The 15,097-nt window shown below is 34.8% G+C and overlaps 1 protein-coding gene across 3 annotated transcripts in view; it reads left to right on the top strand.

Moving 5' to 3' along the window:
• Positions 1 to 14,781, top strand: part of TMTC2 (transmembrane O-mannosyltransferase targeting cadherins 2) — a 246,289-nt gene extending 231,508 nt beyond the window's left edge. For 2 of the 3 annotated variants that reach the window (XM_059846843.1, XM_059846845.1), the window contains one exon: positions 11,869 to 14,781. In XM_059846843.1, the coding sequence (XP_059702826.1) occupies positions 11,869 to 12,048 (180 nt within the window). In that variant the 3' untranslated portion in view covers positions 12,049 to 14,781. Of the gene's footprint in view, positions 1 to 9,322; positions 9,390 to 11,868 lie in introns of all 3 variants that reach the window. The other variant, XM_059846844.1, reaches the window with a different exon arrangement.
• The last annotated feature ends 316 nt before the right edge of the window (positions 14,782 to 15,097 follow it).

Raw genomic sequence — 15,097 nt, 5'->3', positions numbered from 1 at the left:
TTGAAATTGAATTAAAATGCATTTAAGTTGCTGTTTATTTCCCATCTAGAATAATTTGTTGTATATTGATATTCTAATCAATACAGAGCTATTTTGTCTGTGCAAGGTCTAAATGACTGAAATGAAAATACATTCTTTCAAGTTTCTTCTGCTTATACAGATATTGCATTGCAATACCACCATTGACTTGTTTAGAGTTGCTTCTGTTTCTCCTGCACGTGAGATAAATTGGATTCTGTATGTTCTGATTTCATGTGGAAGCATGCAAGCACCTATGAGCTGTCCTTAGCTTAAAGTTTCCCAAGCTGCATACCCAGAAACACTTGGCAAAGTCAGCCAGAAACTCATTGTTATGGTAATTCAGAGTGGTTTTAATTTCATTTTTAGCTATAAAAATGTTTACAAATTTCCCATAAATATTAGTCCTTCTACAGTCTAATCACTGATGTAAGGTATTTTCCAAGTCTTTCAACTTCATGAACAGTGAAATGTATAGACATGCTTTTACTAAAAGGGGAAACAAATGTTGGAAATAAGCATCTATATACTAACTCCCATTTTCTAATTGATTTAACCTTTAGAACTCCATTAAATAATCAATTATTCTTACCAAGATCTGTTGAAACAGTAATTTTGTGCTAAGCATGTAGTCTGGGAGAAGCAAACTCTCTGATAATACATATGCTATTTACTTAGCACACGGGTTGTACCAGGTTTTCAGTATGTCTGATGGCAATCCCTTGTGTGCTTGCTAATAGAGTCTTTTCTTCACCAAAAAAAAAAAAAAAAAAGGGAAAAAAGGTACCCCAGGGCTCTTTGGTTAATGCAACCATTTCCATTGTCGCTCTGTTGCCCACAGGTTCAAAATGTTATGTGACTAAATGTCCAAAAAAAGAAAAAGACCATGTTTTCACAAAAATCATGCATGTTTATTGTTGGTTTAGTATGTTTCTCAAGAAGTTAATTGGGGAAGTATTAATTTATATTAATTTATAGATTCTGTTTTCTCTCTGGGCACCTACCCATGTTATTGCAGTACCATTAGGTGGTGTAATCCTTGGATACTTCGTAAATTCTCCAAAGTGAAGGCATTCTCATACCAAATAATACTTGAGATATTTCATTGTCAAGACTTTGATTCAGATTTTGTAGGACTGCGCCTCAGTTAACTTGAATGGAAATCTCACATTATTTTTAATATGTATTTTCATTATGCCAATCTTTATCTCATGTAGTCTTTATCTCATGTATAGATATCTTCAGTCCACCATCAAAAATGCTTAAAGGAAAAAAAAAAATGTAAAGTCAGCTAGGTCTGTCCCTTGGAGTGCAGATTTGTTTCATCTATCATTTTTGTGTTTTTCTTCCACATATTAGTAGGCAGATATTCTTTTTTTCCTGGGCTTAGTCTTCAAGAATGAAAGAAACTGCACAGTGTTTGTACTCAGCTGTGATGTTAATTTACTGAATAATTTGAAAACTAGGTTTTTGAAACTAATAATAGGAAACTAAATAGTCTAGATTTGTACTAATGAGTTAAATAAAACAAATCATTATGCTTTGAGATGATGAGAGGTAGTAGTTTGTGAAGATGCTGAAACTGTGGAATTGAAGATGGTGTATCATGGATGGATTTATGCACTTGATTATGATTTACAGTCTGATAGTAATATGGCAGGGGATACTGTGCTTCCTACATCTGTTCCTGGAGAGAGTGAGATTGCCTTTGCCTGGTAAATTTGCCCTTGGTGTCAATCAGAAATAAAGTGCCATGAAATAGAGAACTCACACCAGCAGATTAGCATTTCAGAAATTAAACCATCTGTTTGAACTCAATTAAAAGAGAATCCAGCAAGGCTTTTCCTAATAGAGTGTTCTATTGCTGATTCTAGAAACAATGCAAGGGATTTATCACGCAGTTAGAACTCATGAGAATGTGACTTTATTGCCCATTAAATAAACCCAGCAACTATACATTCTCAATAGGATGTTTTACAATAAATAACTTCCTAATTTTCTTGCTAATCTGTATTTTTGATGTATTTCTCAATCTAGGAATGATTTTTAGTTCTGTATTGACATATCCTACTAGATTTTTTTTTCCCCTACAAGTTCTTGAGAAAGTTTTTCTCACAAGATGGTTTTGCTGCAAGTGCTCTTTTCCCCCACCCTCCCACACCTTTGGGTTGAATGTAATTTCATGCATAGAGAAGAAATGTCCTGTAGTGAGGCTGGTTTTGGTCTGAGATCTGCCTAAGAACTGTACATTTGGCAGGTATGAAGTAATTTGCTTTGAATTTGTTTTCAAGAGTAACTTCAGTATCAGTTTGAATATATTTTTGCCTCTGAAGGTTAGTCTAGAGATCACTTGCCTTCAAATGAGAAGGTGCAGTGGGGAGGGGATGGAGAGTTGCTTGTTTCCCCCAAGGAGCAGTCCCTTTTTGAGACTGTCTGAACCCCAGTGCCCAATGTTCATTGGTTACCTCTTCATTTTGCATTCACGTGATCCTGTTTACCACAGTTGGTTTTACTGGAGAGCAAATGTCCAGTCCATTGTACCTACCCAACTGAAATGTCTCCCATACCATGAACAGCTTTATTACTAGGCTGAGCAAGTTTTACTAATTCTTCAGGTGTTCCAGTAAGGATTGTCTTCCTTAACAATAAATAACTGTAATCTGACATTATGGTTTGTAACAGTGGCAGTTGCCTCAACATCTGGCTGCCTCAAGTTCATTGCAAACAATTACAGCATGAAGGAAAATATAAACTTCTTCCAAAAAAGCAGCAACAGTAAATAAAATCCACAATAAACCCCCTAGATTAAATTCCATAGGAAGATTTGCTGTATGTCTCTTAGATTCTGTGGAGATGAATGATTAATATATTTATGATGGAGTTATTTGGTGCAGTTTTATTGCAACTCAGTAGTTCTCCTTCATTTTTTCTGACTGCATTTAAATGCACTTAAAATTATCAGACATTTTCTGTCCTTTTTGAAAAATCAATGATCCTTCATTAATGCTGTTTGGAAAATTCTATTCAGATCGCTACAATGCTAGAGTTTTTTTTGCTGACTAGTTCACAAGTTGAATGTTTTACCCATAATAGAGGAAGAAAGTGCTCTCTGAACAGAGATTATGGAAATTGCACAGGAGACAAACTTTTTGGTTTGGGCGGAAAAATGAGCTTGATCAGAAAGTTCAGTGGTAGAACCCTAAGTTAATTTTTGTGGGATCCTGTGGTGTTCATATAGAATGAGTGATAGGTGTAGTAAAATTTAGGCAAAATAATCTGAGCCATCAACTACAAAATTGCTTAGCAATTCTGCTGGCTCTGGATTATACTTTGCCCCAGCCATAGAGGGCCTTTTCCTGGTCCAGTTTGCAGCAAGCATCTGGTTGCCCTGAATAATTTCTAACACTGAATTTCAGAAGCAGGAATTGAACTTTGATTTTTTGGTGCTAGTCCTGCAAATATTAATTGTCCTCTTGTGCCTTTAGAAGTAATTAATTTAATACTTTTACAAAAGGAAAATATTATTCAAATTGTTGCTTCATGTGTCCATTTCTTAAAACTTTAGTTTGACAGAAAACTTCTGTTTGATAAGCAGCATTTGTCAGCATATTCTGCATCAAGTGCAGTCTTTCAGAGTAGAATGTGTAACTCACCACTGAACATGTCTTGCTGTTATTGATATTAATTACTGTAAGCACATGTGTCACCATTCAGATGTGGTAAATAAGGCTACCCTAGCTGCAAGTTATTTTGGTTTTTTTAGAAGTCACAACCTTGTAAAAGCCTAGTGAGCAATTAGTGGTCTTACTATTAATGATCAAAAGACCAAATTTTAGCAACTGCAGCCCTAAAATCTTTAAGCTGTAAGAATAAAAATTAAATCCGTGCACTTACTGTGGAAGTTAATAATTTTAATATGTACTATGCATTTCATTGCTAAATACTGTACTGGGGACACCTGCAAGTTACTGGCTGCCAAAAAGTAAGACATGAATTTTTATGAATTAAACAGAACACTGTAATTCAGCATTTTGCAAAGGACCTCTAGTATGTTCCTCTCTTCTCAGCTGCTCTCTTAATTCTGTGTGTAAAAATCAAACTCAAGACAAGTTTGGGCATAAGCTTATTGCATTAGGTAAAAAGCATGGAAGTGATAGGAGCCAGATGAAAAAGGACAAAGAGAAGAAAGGCATGCAATGCCTCAAACAGTCCTAGTGTTTTCTTTTTGTAATACTCTAAGACCACACTTTGTCTGTGGACTGTCTTACTAGTGATTGTGCACAATGGAAGCCTTAAAAAAATTAACAAGAATATTGTTCTTTGTGCTCAGAGCAGGTCTGTCAAGTTGCATAATGTTTTATACAATGTGCCTAAAAGCAATGCATTTTGACTATAAATGCATAAATAGTTTGGGAAAACACACAGTTATACCAATATTAATCTGGTTCTCAAGCATTTAATTCAGTTGTCAGCCAAAGGTGCAAAAGCTTGTTGGAAATTTAATGTTCAATTGAACATTTGAGTTGAAATACTGGAAATCTCATTAGATTGAGATTCCCCTAACTAGAACTTAGTTAAATTTTCAAGGCTAGAAATCAACACTACCTCTTTCTGAAACTGCAGTTGTTGTCTATTCTACTCCAAAATAGAAACTCTAGTGGAATATGCCTGTCACAAGCATCTTGGAAAAGCTTACAACCTTCTCTGTGTACTGATGTATTTGATGAGTATCTGGGCAAAAGTAAATGGATAATGCATTCAGTTTCAGCAGACATTTTTATTTTCTAATGACATTTTATTTGATTGGAAAAATGAACATGTTTTATTGCTAATAGTGTGAGTATAATTGTGATTAAAAATTCTGATAATCTGTGTATTAGACTTATCTCTAAAGATTAGCACTTTCAATTGTGTTAATGTGGACAGCTATTCTAATCAGCCCTGCATGTGAGCTGCTGGGGTTAAGTGCATTATAGTTTCTTTTAACATTTTATATTTCTTTTAAATTAAAAGTGGGCTTTGTCTTTAGGCAACAACACAAAGCCCTTTGCTTTTCTGTTTTCCAAGGTTTAGAAAGAAAATGCAGGTAAAAATACATTTACTCACAAATTGATTTTCATTTTAATAAACTTACTTTGTTTTAATAGGACCAGATTCTGTTAGTGAAAGATTTTGAGCAATTTCTATTTGTCATTATGATAGTATAGATGACATTTCTGTTCACCAGGTTTTTCATTTGCCTGAAGTACAGACTTCCTACTAGTATGCAGCATTTTTGTGCTGAATAAGGTAAATAAGTGTTTCATAACATAATCCTAACTATATATTAAAATCATCAAATTGAATACAGTTGGATTTCTATAAACAAAAATTAAGTGATTTGGGTTTTTTGTTTTAAATGGAATCCTAAAGTGTGAGGAAAACAGAATATGATCTTCCTATCCTATACTGATGACAACATTTTAGCTGGAAAGCAAAGAAGTTTAATTAGAAACACTTTGAGGTCTGGAAAATGTTACATTTTTATTTTTTTTTTAATACAGCCATAATATGAAATGCTCCTAACGTATGTTCCTCTTTAGTTTTATTGTGGTAATACAAGTATGTTATCTGAAAATGTCCATCACAGTTTCCATAAACTGAGTGATTACTAGGAGGCTTCTTAAGCATAAACCAAAGCAACTGATGCATGACCATTGGGAAAAAATGTCTAGATACACAGAAATTACAAGTGTAACTACATTTTTGTGGGATGTTTTCAGCTGTTGGTAGGATCCACAGCCTTTAACAGTTGTAACACATGCTTTTGTTAACTTGCTGATCTGTAAACTGGCCTGCCCTGGACTTACATGAAGGCCAATGGTAGCTAGTTTTTCAGCATTAAGATGTAGCATGTATCCATATATGGTTGTTTGGTTTTGGATAACTATGTTTATAATATGCTGTGCAGTCTTGGAGGGTTGAGATGAACAACACATTGAGGGGGAAAAAAAATCTCCACTGGCTGGAGAGCATTGATAGTCAAATGTCCCCTATTGATTTGCTAATTTGAGAAACAAAGTAGACTGCTTGATGCTTCCTTCCTATGCCAAGTCTAGAACTCTTCCCTGACTCACAGCTGTGGGTTTCCTTAATGATGCTGATGTCTCAATCCAGAAGCAAACTGAATAATTTCATGGTATACTTGTGGATGAAGACTCCCACATCTGTCACCCATAAATAGGAAAAAAGTGATGAGAAACCCTTCCTTCCGTTTTTAATTTCTGACTTTAAATGTATGTATCATGTAGTTTGCAGTTTGAGATAGTAGAGTCTCCAATGTTTCAAAATACACAAGGTTAGATGCATACAATTTCCATATATATCCTCCTTTCACCAGGTGGGTTAAAGTGTCATCTGCTTTAGGTGTCCAGATGAGAGTATCCAAGCGTAAAATAAAAAAACTAAAAAAACTTATGCATGACCTAATGTTTTTGTAGTATCATCAGCCGTTAAGGTGACCAGGTATTAAATCATTCTGGTTTTCTAGCTTATTAGCATAATATATTATCCTCACCCAAGACTATATATAGATAGTGTTCAACAGAGACTATTTAATTCCTATTTACTTTTTAAAATGTCTTTATTTATTTATTCTTTCTTTGGAGGTCCTTTTTTTCTGCAGGGTGTGCATCTTGCCTGGAAATCAATAATTTGTTAATCTGGTGAGCAATGAATGAGGTCTCTTTCTGATTAATGACATGTTAGTAAATAATAGGTGAGGTTATTCTCTATTTGGTGTTAAGGACATACTACTCTTAAAAATGGTGACTGAATCCAAGGATCAGATCCACTCCCCTCCAGATTCTTGATCTATTGTTCTTTAAATTTATGTAGGTATTTATGTTACTCAAGGTAAATAAATAGGGACACAGGTTCCCTTTGCAGCAGAGATATTTAGGTCCTGACTAATACAACAGTGGAAACTGTGCTCTGTGTTCAGATTAATACTGGCAGGGTAAATGTTTTCCTCTCCATTTCCCCTCTTAGCTGTTTCAACTGAAAGCTGTTGTTGACACAAAAGCATACTTACTAAAATTGTTCATAAGCAGATTGGAAATTTAATTTAACTTTTGTAGAGGAAAAATTGCAAAGCATTTTTCCATTTTAAGAGCTTGCAGAGATTCTGATTTTTTTGTTTATTTGTTTTCCAGCAGAACTGAAAGTTTTGCTGTCTGGTTTGATGACAATGGAAATCCCTTTCAACTTAGAATTTTTGCTTTTTTATTCTGTCTGATCCAAACTACTTTGCAATATATCCTGTCATCTTGATCCAGAATGTTTTTTGCACCAAATCATCAGTACTTGGACAATTGACTGTTGTTGTCTTAGCCAGCTTTTGGGACATCAGTGTCTTAGTTGTAGTTCATGTACTGTTTGTGACAAAATACCAGACACAGCATATGCAAACTGCAATTCTTTAGAAGCCTGTTCCTCCCTTGCTTTTCCTTTCACCAGTAGTAAAAGTTCAAGAGAAAAATCTTGTTATCACTGCAGGATAAAAAAGAAAAAGTGCCCTTAATTGCACTTTTTTAAAACAATACAAAGTCTCTGTGTTTCTGGTAGGTTGGCCACACTTATTACAGTATTCGTTCAACAGTCCTGGGGTTGTTTTGGAACATCTAGAGTATCAGACACAGCAGCAATTCCTTAAGAGCAAGATGGATTTTGGCAACATCTTTTCAGCAACTCTTTAAAATGGGTAATTGAGAAGCATCTTGCGCTTGTGATTCTACTGCAGTAAAAATATTGCCATAATTTCCTTAGAAATTATGGCAATTTTTTTTACCCCAGCATCAAGAAAATGCTCTTTCATCTCAGAATCTACTGCCCTAAACTTTGGTGTTGAGCAGAAAAGATCATCTATAAGCAGAGCTTTGAGGAAAACAATTTCATATTTCCTTGCTTGTGTTTGGACTGTTCTTTTTTCATACTCCTCTGCCATGCAAAAGGTATATTTGTGCCAGATTAAGTGTTTGTGTATTTGTTTCTCTCTCCATAACTTTACCATGTAGGAGTAAAATTGTCTTTTTGTGTTTGGGACTGTACTTCTGCTATGGTATTTGCTGTATGTGGAGCCAGATATGATAAACAAGAAGTCAGTTCATCTTCTATGTCATAAGATTGATTCTGTTTGTGGGTCTAATACTGTATATGGTTACAGTAGTGTAATCCTGAAATACTACTCAGAATTATTTTGAATTATTTGAAGATTCTATAGTTCTCTAATTTTAGAGGGGATTTTTTGATAAGATTGTTGCATGGCCCAGTGCTCTCCTTTTGTTTTGGTACTTAAGGGAAAATCTGAAAAAATTGTCATCAATGTAAACCAAAACCACCTCAGGCAACTAATGCTTGCCTTGTGTTATTTCATTATTCATTAACTAATCTGGTATTCCTTTTCCCTCCTCCCCATGTGCCCCTTCCCCCACCACCCCCAAAAAACCACTAAGGAAACAAGCACACCACGGTAAAATGCTAATAATGGGAATAATTCCAAATAGACCATAAAAGACAGCATTTATAACCTCAATAGAAATGCCAGTCAGCTATTTTTGATGTAAAGCATCTGTCTCCAGAAGGAAATGAAGGCAGGCCTGTTTCTCCTTTCAAGTCTCTGAAGTAGTAGGTGGTGTCATTTGTTATGCAGTGCTACAAGTCCCGTGTTATTGCAGTGGTAGCTGCTGCCTTTGTTAACGCACTGAAAAGTTGTATCAGCTGTCTTTAATAAAAGACAATCTATGTGAAGCAAAACTACAGCAAATGTCTCTTACTCTCTTATCCTCTGACCATCCTTTTTAAATGCCAGAGAGCAATGCCACCGATGAAGATTCTTGCAGATGTGCAAAATTCTGGTGATTGTTACAAAAAACTGCAAATATTGGCGTAACTGATATCCTAAAAAGTTAGGGAACAGTCTTTCCAAAATCCTGTGCGTATCCTTATTCGAAATGTAAAGGAGTTGGAATGTCTCAGTTCGTACCTGAAATGATTTATCAGTTCACATTTTCCATGGATACCTTTGTGTAGAACATGAATGGCCTAGAATTTGCTAGGCCTGCAGGAAATCAAAAATTATGCGTAGAAGTTGGAAAATTTCAGTTAAAAGACATGCAGTTTGTTCATTTTATTTGTTTTCGTTGCTTGCTCTTGTGAAATTTTATATCAAATTAAAGACATGATGGTAGAAGAGTTTCTTAGCTAGGCATATAGTCTTACATATATGATGTTCTTGATTAATCCCATACACACACCATATTTTCAGGAGGGTATGGAGGAAATGGGGAGGAATTCTGGAAGCCATATGAGACAACTGAGTTATTTCCTGCACAGTAAGTTTTGTGAATGCTGTAGAATTAGCCCTGAGCACATTTAAACATGTGTCTTTTTTCTATGAGTTTTTCTAGGTTTAAGATATTTTTAGTCCTTGTCCATTTTAAGCTTTGTCTCGGTGCAAACATGCACATGGTTATAATTCAAGTGAGATGACAGCTCTGTGTCACTAACTTTAAGAAAGCTTTTTCATTCATGAACTCTCACTAAACAAAGAAATAGGATGACTAGAGGGAATGGACATTCCTACTTATGATTTGAGAAAGTTCTCTCAAACAAGCTGAAGTCTAGTAATGAATGTAGTATAACATAATTTATATAATTGATGTATATATATATATATAATAATGATATGGGGGTATTTAGACAGTCATCAGTGTACATAGGAGCTGATTTCTAAGCGTTCTTCACTTTAATAACATCAGTTAGCCCCCAGAACATCTGCAATTAAAGAGTATATGATTTCATTACAAAACAGTATGCAAGACTGGCACTTCAAAGATGGAGCTATGAAAATATGAGTTACTTGTAGCATAAATTACATTTCAGTGGCCTATTTTCCCTTCTTTTGAAGAGTATTTAACTGATAAAACCATATAAAACCCAGCTGCCGTTTTTTGTTCATTTGATTCACAGTAGAATGACTTACAGAAGGTGGAAAAAAATCTGTCAGGGTAAGACAAGAAAAAGTAAACCTAAAAATTGCATCTTCACATTCCCCTTCATTAGCATTGTGATGTTTACAATAAGGACAGCTGAACTAATTTTGTTTTGCTTAATTTTGAAACTGTAAGCCATTTGTTCTGAAAAATTTGATGCATTGCAGTTCTTTATGAGTTTTTATGATGTGTGTATTAATATGTTAAAAGAAGCAAGAAAAAAGTTCAAAAAATATGAATATGTAGTATGATAATATAAAGCATTGGAATTATCTGAACAACATTTCCACCACAAAATTTAGATTTTGGACATAAGAATCATAGGGATTTTGTTGGAGCTTGATTAAAAAGGATAAGAGTAATGAGTTTTACTTTGTAGTGGAGAGGCTTGGAGCAAAGGTAAATCTTCCTCATCGTAATGATTTCCTATTGCCACATCAGTCTGGGAGACCAACTGTAGTACATGTTTTATTGGCCTTCTAGCTAAAGTATTCTTATACAATCATGAAATGGTTTGGGTTGGAAGGGACTTTGAAGATCATCAGTTCAAACCTTCCTGCCGTGAGCAGGGACACCTAGACCAGGCTGCTCAGAACCCCATCAAACCTGGCCTTGAGCACTTCCACAGCTTCTCTGGGCAACCTGTTCCTGTTCTAACCACTTTCCTGAAGGTATTGTCACTGGAGAGCTCCCAAAGCGTACTAACACACCCTCACAGTAGTCTGAACTTGATATGCTATTCACATTTTGAATAGTATTTTGAGCAGAGCACTGATGAGTGGTGACTTGAAACACTTATTCTCTGAGGCAAAACTATGTGACTTTCAAAGTGAGTTTTCCTAAAGCTCATTGAAACTTAGGCTGACCTGAGGGTGAGAGCCATTGTGAACTTTGTGGGGTATTTTTTTCCCATTTTTCTTTAAAATGCAAAGCACTGGTTTGACAAATGCCTTTACTGTGCTCTCACTAGTATGTGAATGCCTTTGGTGCTTGCCAAAAGGTAATTTAGACTCTTCAGCTTCATAAATATGCTTTTCTGCCCTTGTAATATTTGGTAATTCCAGTGACCAGGCATGCTATTATCATGAAGAACCTATTATTTCATAATAGAATAACCTAGAGATGAAAAAAATAAAAACAAGCTAAGCATTTTTTCTTAGCTAAACGTGAAAAAAATTCTAGTAACATAAGCTTTTAAATTGATTTGTTACAAAATTTTAACATTTTTATTATTAAAATAGCATTTTCCCACCACTGTTAATTTTATTCAATCATTCATTAAGAAATAATTGCCACAACCTCAATCTAAGTGGATATCCTAGAACCCCTGGACATCCTTAGAATCTGAGAGCAGGCTGTATTTCTTACCAGTTACAATTAAGACAAAGAGAAGAAAGGGATAAGTTCCAATTATTATTGTGTTAATTATTCCCAGTGATTATAAACTATTGGCAAGGGGTTTGATTAAAATTAAATTCTTGTTGCTAATTCACTCTTGGATTACTTTAATTTTCTCTTGGAACCTGTGTTATGCCAACATTACCACATTTAAAGGTTTTTGAGTTCTGTGTTTTCTCATTAAAGAGAGAAGTCTTATGTCTGTAGGCACTGAAGCTTGACCTGTTTAAAGCACAAACTACACAGCAGCTGTTCAGAAACTTTTTCTTGTTATCTGTATTTGCTTAAATTACTTAATTGCTTCCATGAAAAATCAGCAAACATAAGGGAGTGGTTTAAGTGGAAGAAGATTGCCTAAAAAGAAAAATTGAAAATATTTGTAATATTCCTCCTTCTTTTTTTTTTTTTTTATTGGCACCAGTATCCAGCTGCCCTGATGAATCTTGGAGCCATTCTCCATCTGAATGGCAAACTGAAAGAGGCTGAAGAAAACTACCTCCTTGCTCTTCAACTTAAACCTGATGATGTCATCACCCAGTCCAATCTTCGCAAATTGTGGAATATCATGGAGAAACAAGGTTTGAAAACATCCAAAACATGATGTTGAAAACTCTGAACTACTTTTCCTTAAAGTGATTAAACCCACGAACTTGAACTTCCACAGAGCTGTCAGGTCAGAGATCTTGCTGGACTTGACTGCAAGGATCCGAGGTCCTAATTGCTGCTAGGAGAAGCTGTTCTGCTAGAGAAATAGAAAAAGGGAGACTTTGAGGGTATCATGAAGAACTTGTTACACAGCAAATATATTTGCAACAATGGCGCGGGAGAGAAGTTGTTTCGGTATATTTGATAAATAATTGCAAATCCCATATTGCTTACTTTTGGGTGGGTACTTGAAATGTATACTGTCATAGAAATGTGAAGGGAAAATCACACAGTATACACTAAGCCATATGGGAGTTCAAGTGGTAATAGTAGGTCAAAGTATTTTGCTGATACTGTAACTCATTAAAATGTGTACTAAATCCAGTGTGTTTGCAGTTTATCTTAATGCTGCTGTGTCTCACTTTTGAACCACTTGCTAGCCAATTTCACAGCTTATATGGCCCCTTTTTTTCAAACCTGTCACATGATTAGATGACAGCATTGCAAGTTGTTTACTGAGAATATGCCTGTTACTTCAGCTTGTTAACTAACAGTGCAGTTTTCTTGAGATACACAGTCAAATTTCTGTGAGGTAGACAGAATGACCAAGGAGCTGTCTTTATTCTACATCAGATGTAGTATGTAGGCTGGTAAAAAAAAGACCAGAGGTGTGATTTAGTAATACAAGAAAGGGGGATGTTTTCCCTGATACCAAATCAGTGTGATCAGACTCTCATCTTAGAAAAAAATAATTGTTATTATAGAATAATGTGTTCGACTCTCTTTATTTTGCTATCAGATAAGTCCAACTTTAAATTGGACTCTACATATTATGTTTTTGCAATTACTAATTAAAATGGGATTTGAAAATATTAGTGGGTAGGCTAAAATGGGACTTCATGAGCAACTCAGAGAAAAGGGAATGTTGTGCATTGATGAGGCTAGCAAATAACTGAAGGGACTCGATTTGATCATGCTTAAAATAGTGTAGTTTGAGAGGAATCAGTAATGGTGGTTGCCAGTTACTTTTCATATTGTTGGTGTTTTAAACAAACCTATTCAGATTCTAACCAAATATTAGCATTCTGTTTGTATTCTGACACATGCTGGCAGCAAAGCTGTCAAATATCTAAATATGCTTTCGGTGAGGTTCAATTTATTTCTGTTTCAGAATGATTTAGCCTCATTACTCTTTTAGTCTTCAGATCTTAAATGTAAAAATAATTTATTTTAAATCGAAGTATATGAAGCTTTAGTAATTCTTTTCCCCAGGCCGTTTGTTAACTGCTTTCTTTTTTTGGAATAAGTATTATTGTTTGTAAGAAAATTTACCATTTCATTTAATGGCCCTTTGGTATCTGCTTCAGTATTCCTTTCATAATGATAGCTAAAATGTTAAAGTGGTAGAGCACCTTGAACTGAAGCTTCTTCAGGATCTTCTGATAAGAACTCTTTATTACTGAAAATGGGTTTGGGGTTTTTAGTTTATGTATTCTTTTTTAACTGTTGAGCACCATTCCAAGAAAAATGTAGAGAAGAACACCTTGCTGTATTTATTTATTTATTACTTGACTGCAGCAATGTTACCTGCCACTAACACAACAGTCTCTAAGTGTTGCTATTTCCTTTATTTGGTTTTACTCGCATTTGTTTTGTGGCTATTGTATGTACCAAATGGGAAAGGGAACACTTGAGTTATACTCTACCTTCTTGGCCATTCTACCCTTACACTTGGATTTTAAATCTGTATTGAAATAGATTGGGGAATAGCTGTTTCAAAGTCAGTATAGTAGAAAAACTGTAGCTGTGTGTATTTCCTTTTCTTTCCTCTTGCTCACAAAAATATCCTAAGTTGCTAAGTTTACAACTGGCCCACCAGAAGGGCCAGAGGGGCAAGATTGTTTGGTTTTGTGGAGTGTGTCAAGTTTTTCTCAAATAATGTTCTTGCTGGAAAAGCAAAACTGAAGGAGCAAAAGTTGAATTTCTACTTGATCGTTGAAACCAGTGTTAGAGTACAATGGTAGCTTGAATTTATTCTCCTGCTTTACTGACTTTCTGGGAAAAAATATAGAAATAGATAGTAACTGTAACTGAGCTTGGTATAGAACTGTGGTGTCCTGCAGCTTTATTTGCTCAACAGCCATCAAACTTTGATGGCTTCTTGGTCTTAATCATTCACCAGGTTATTTGTCTCCTTCAACTTGTACTTATTCTTGTTTGGTAATTTTTATTCATTGCACAAAAAGGGGGAAGAGGGGAGCACTCCTGTGATACGGTGTCATGCTTACATTGATAACTGGTTTTGTTTGTTTCTTAAAAAAAAAAAACAACAAAAGAAAAGGAAAAGAAAAAAGGACTACCATGAATTTACCAAGAATGTCCCTGAATCCATTTTTTAATATAGGTCTGGGCTTGATAACTTTCTTCTTTTGGGATAAATTTAAAACATGTTTAAAATATGTCTCTCTGCTCAGGGATTTGTGGTGGATTATTGCAGACAGTGCTAAAAAAAGAAAAAGAAAAAAAAGAGCACAAGACAAGTTTACTAAATTAAAATTTTATTTTTTGAAAAACTGTTATTTGTATAAATTATCAGATTTGTAGGCTTTCCTTTTTGTAGAAATAATTGTTTATGTGCCAGATAAAAGAATTTCAATTTTGTTTTCAATAATAAAGCATTGATAACTAATACCCTGTGTATTCCTTTGTGTTACTGTATCAGCACTTGGAGTTTTTTAATTGTTCTAATTTAATGAGTAATCTTGATTATTTTATGTATGGGAGAACTGGATAGTGTAAGTAAAACACAGCGTGTCCCATTTGGCTTTCTTCTATACTCTATTGCAATTAGACTTCAGTGGATATTTTCAAAAAGGTTCCCTGAAAGCATTTTTTGATATTTATACACACTAAATCTAGCCAAAGGGATATGATAACTATCATATTTGATTATTGTATCTAAACTCTGTAGGAATAAAAGCTGATTAATATATTTACAAAATACT

Source organism: Haemorhous mexicanus, chromosome 5 (assembly GCF_027477595.1).
Source record: "Haemorhous mexicanus isolate bHaeMex1 chromosome 5, bHaeMex1.pri, whole genome shotgun sequence".
Taxonomy (NCBI): domain Eukaryota; kingdom Metazoa; phylum Chordata; class Aves; order Passeriformes; family Fringillidae; genus Haemorhous; species Haemorhous mexicanus.
Note: the sequence above shows the minus strand (reverse complement) of the source record. Positions and strands in the feature narration are given on the sequence as shown.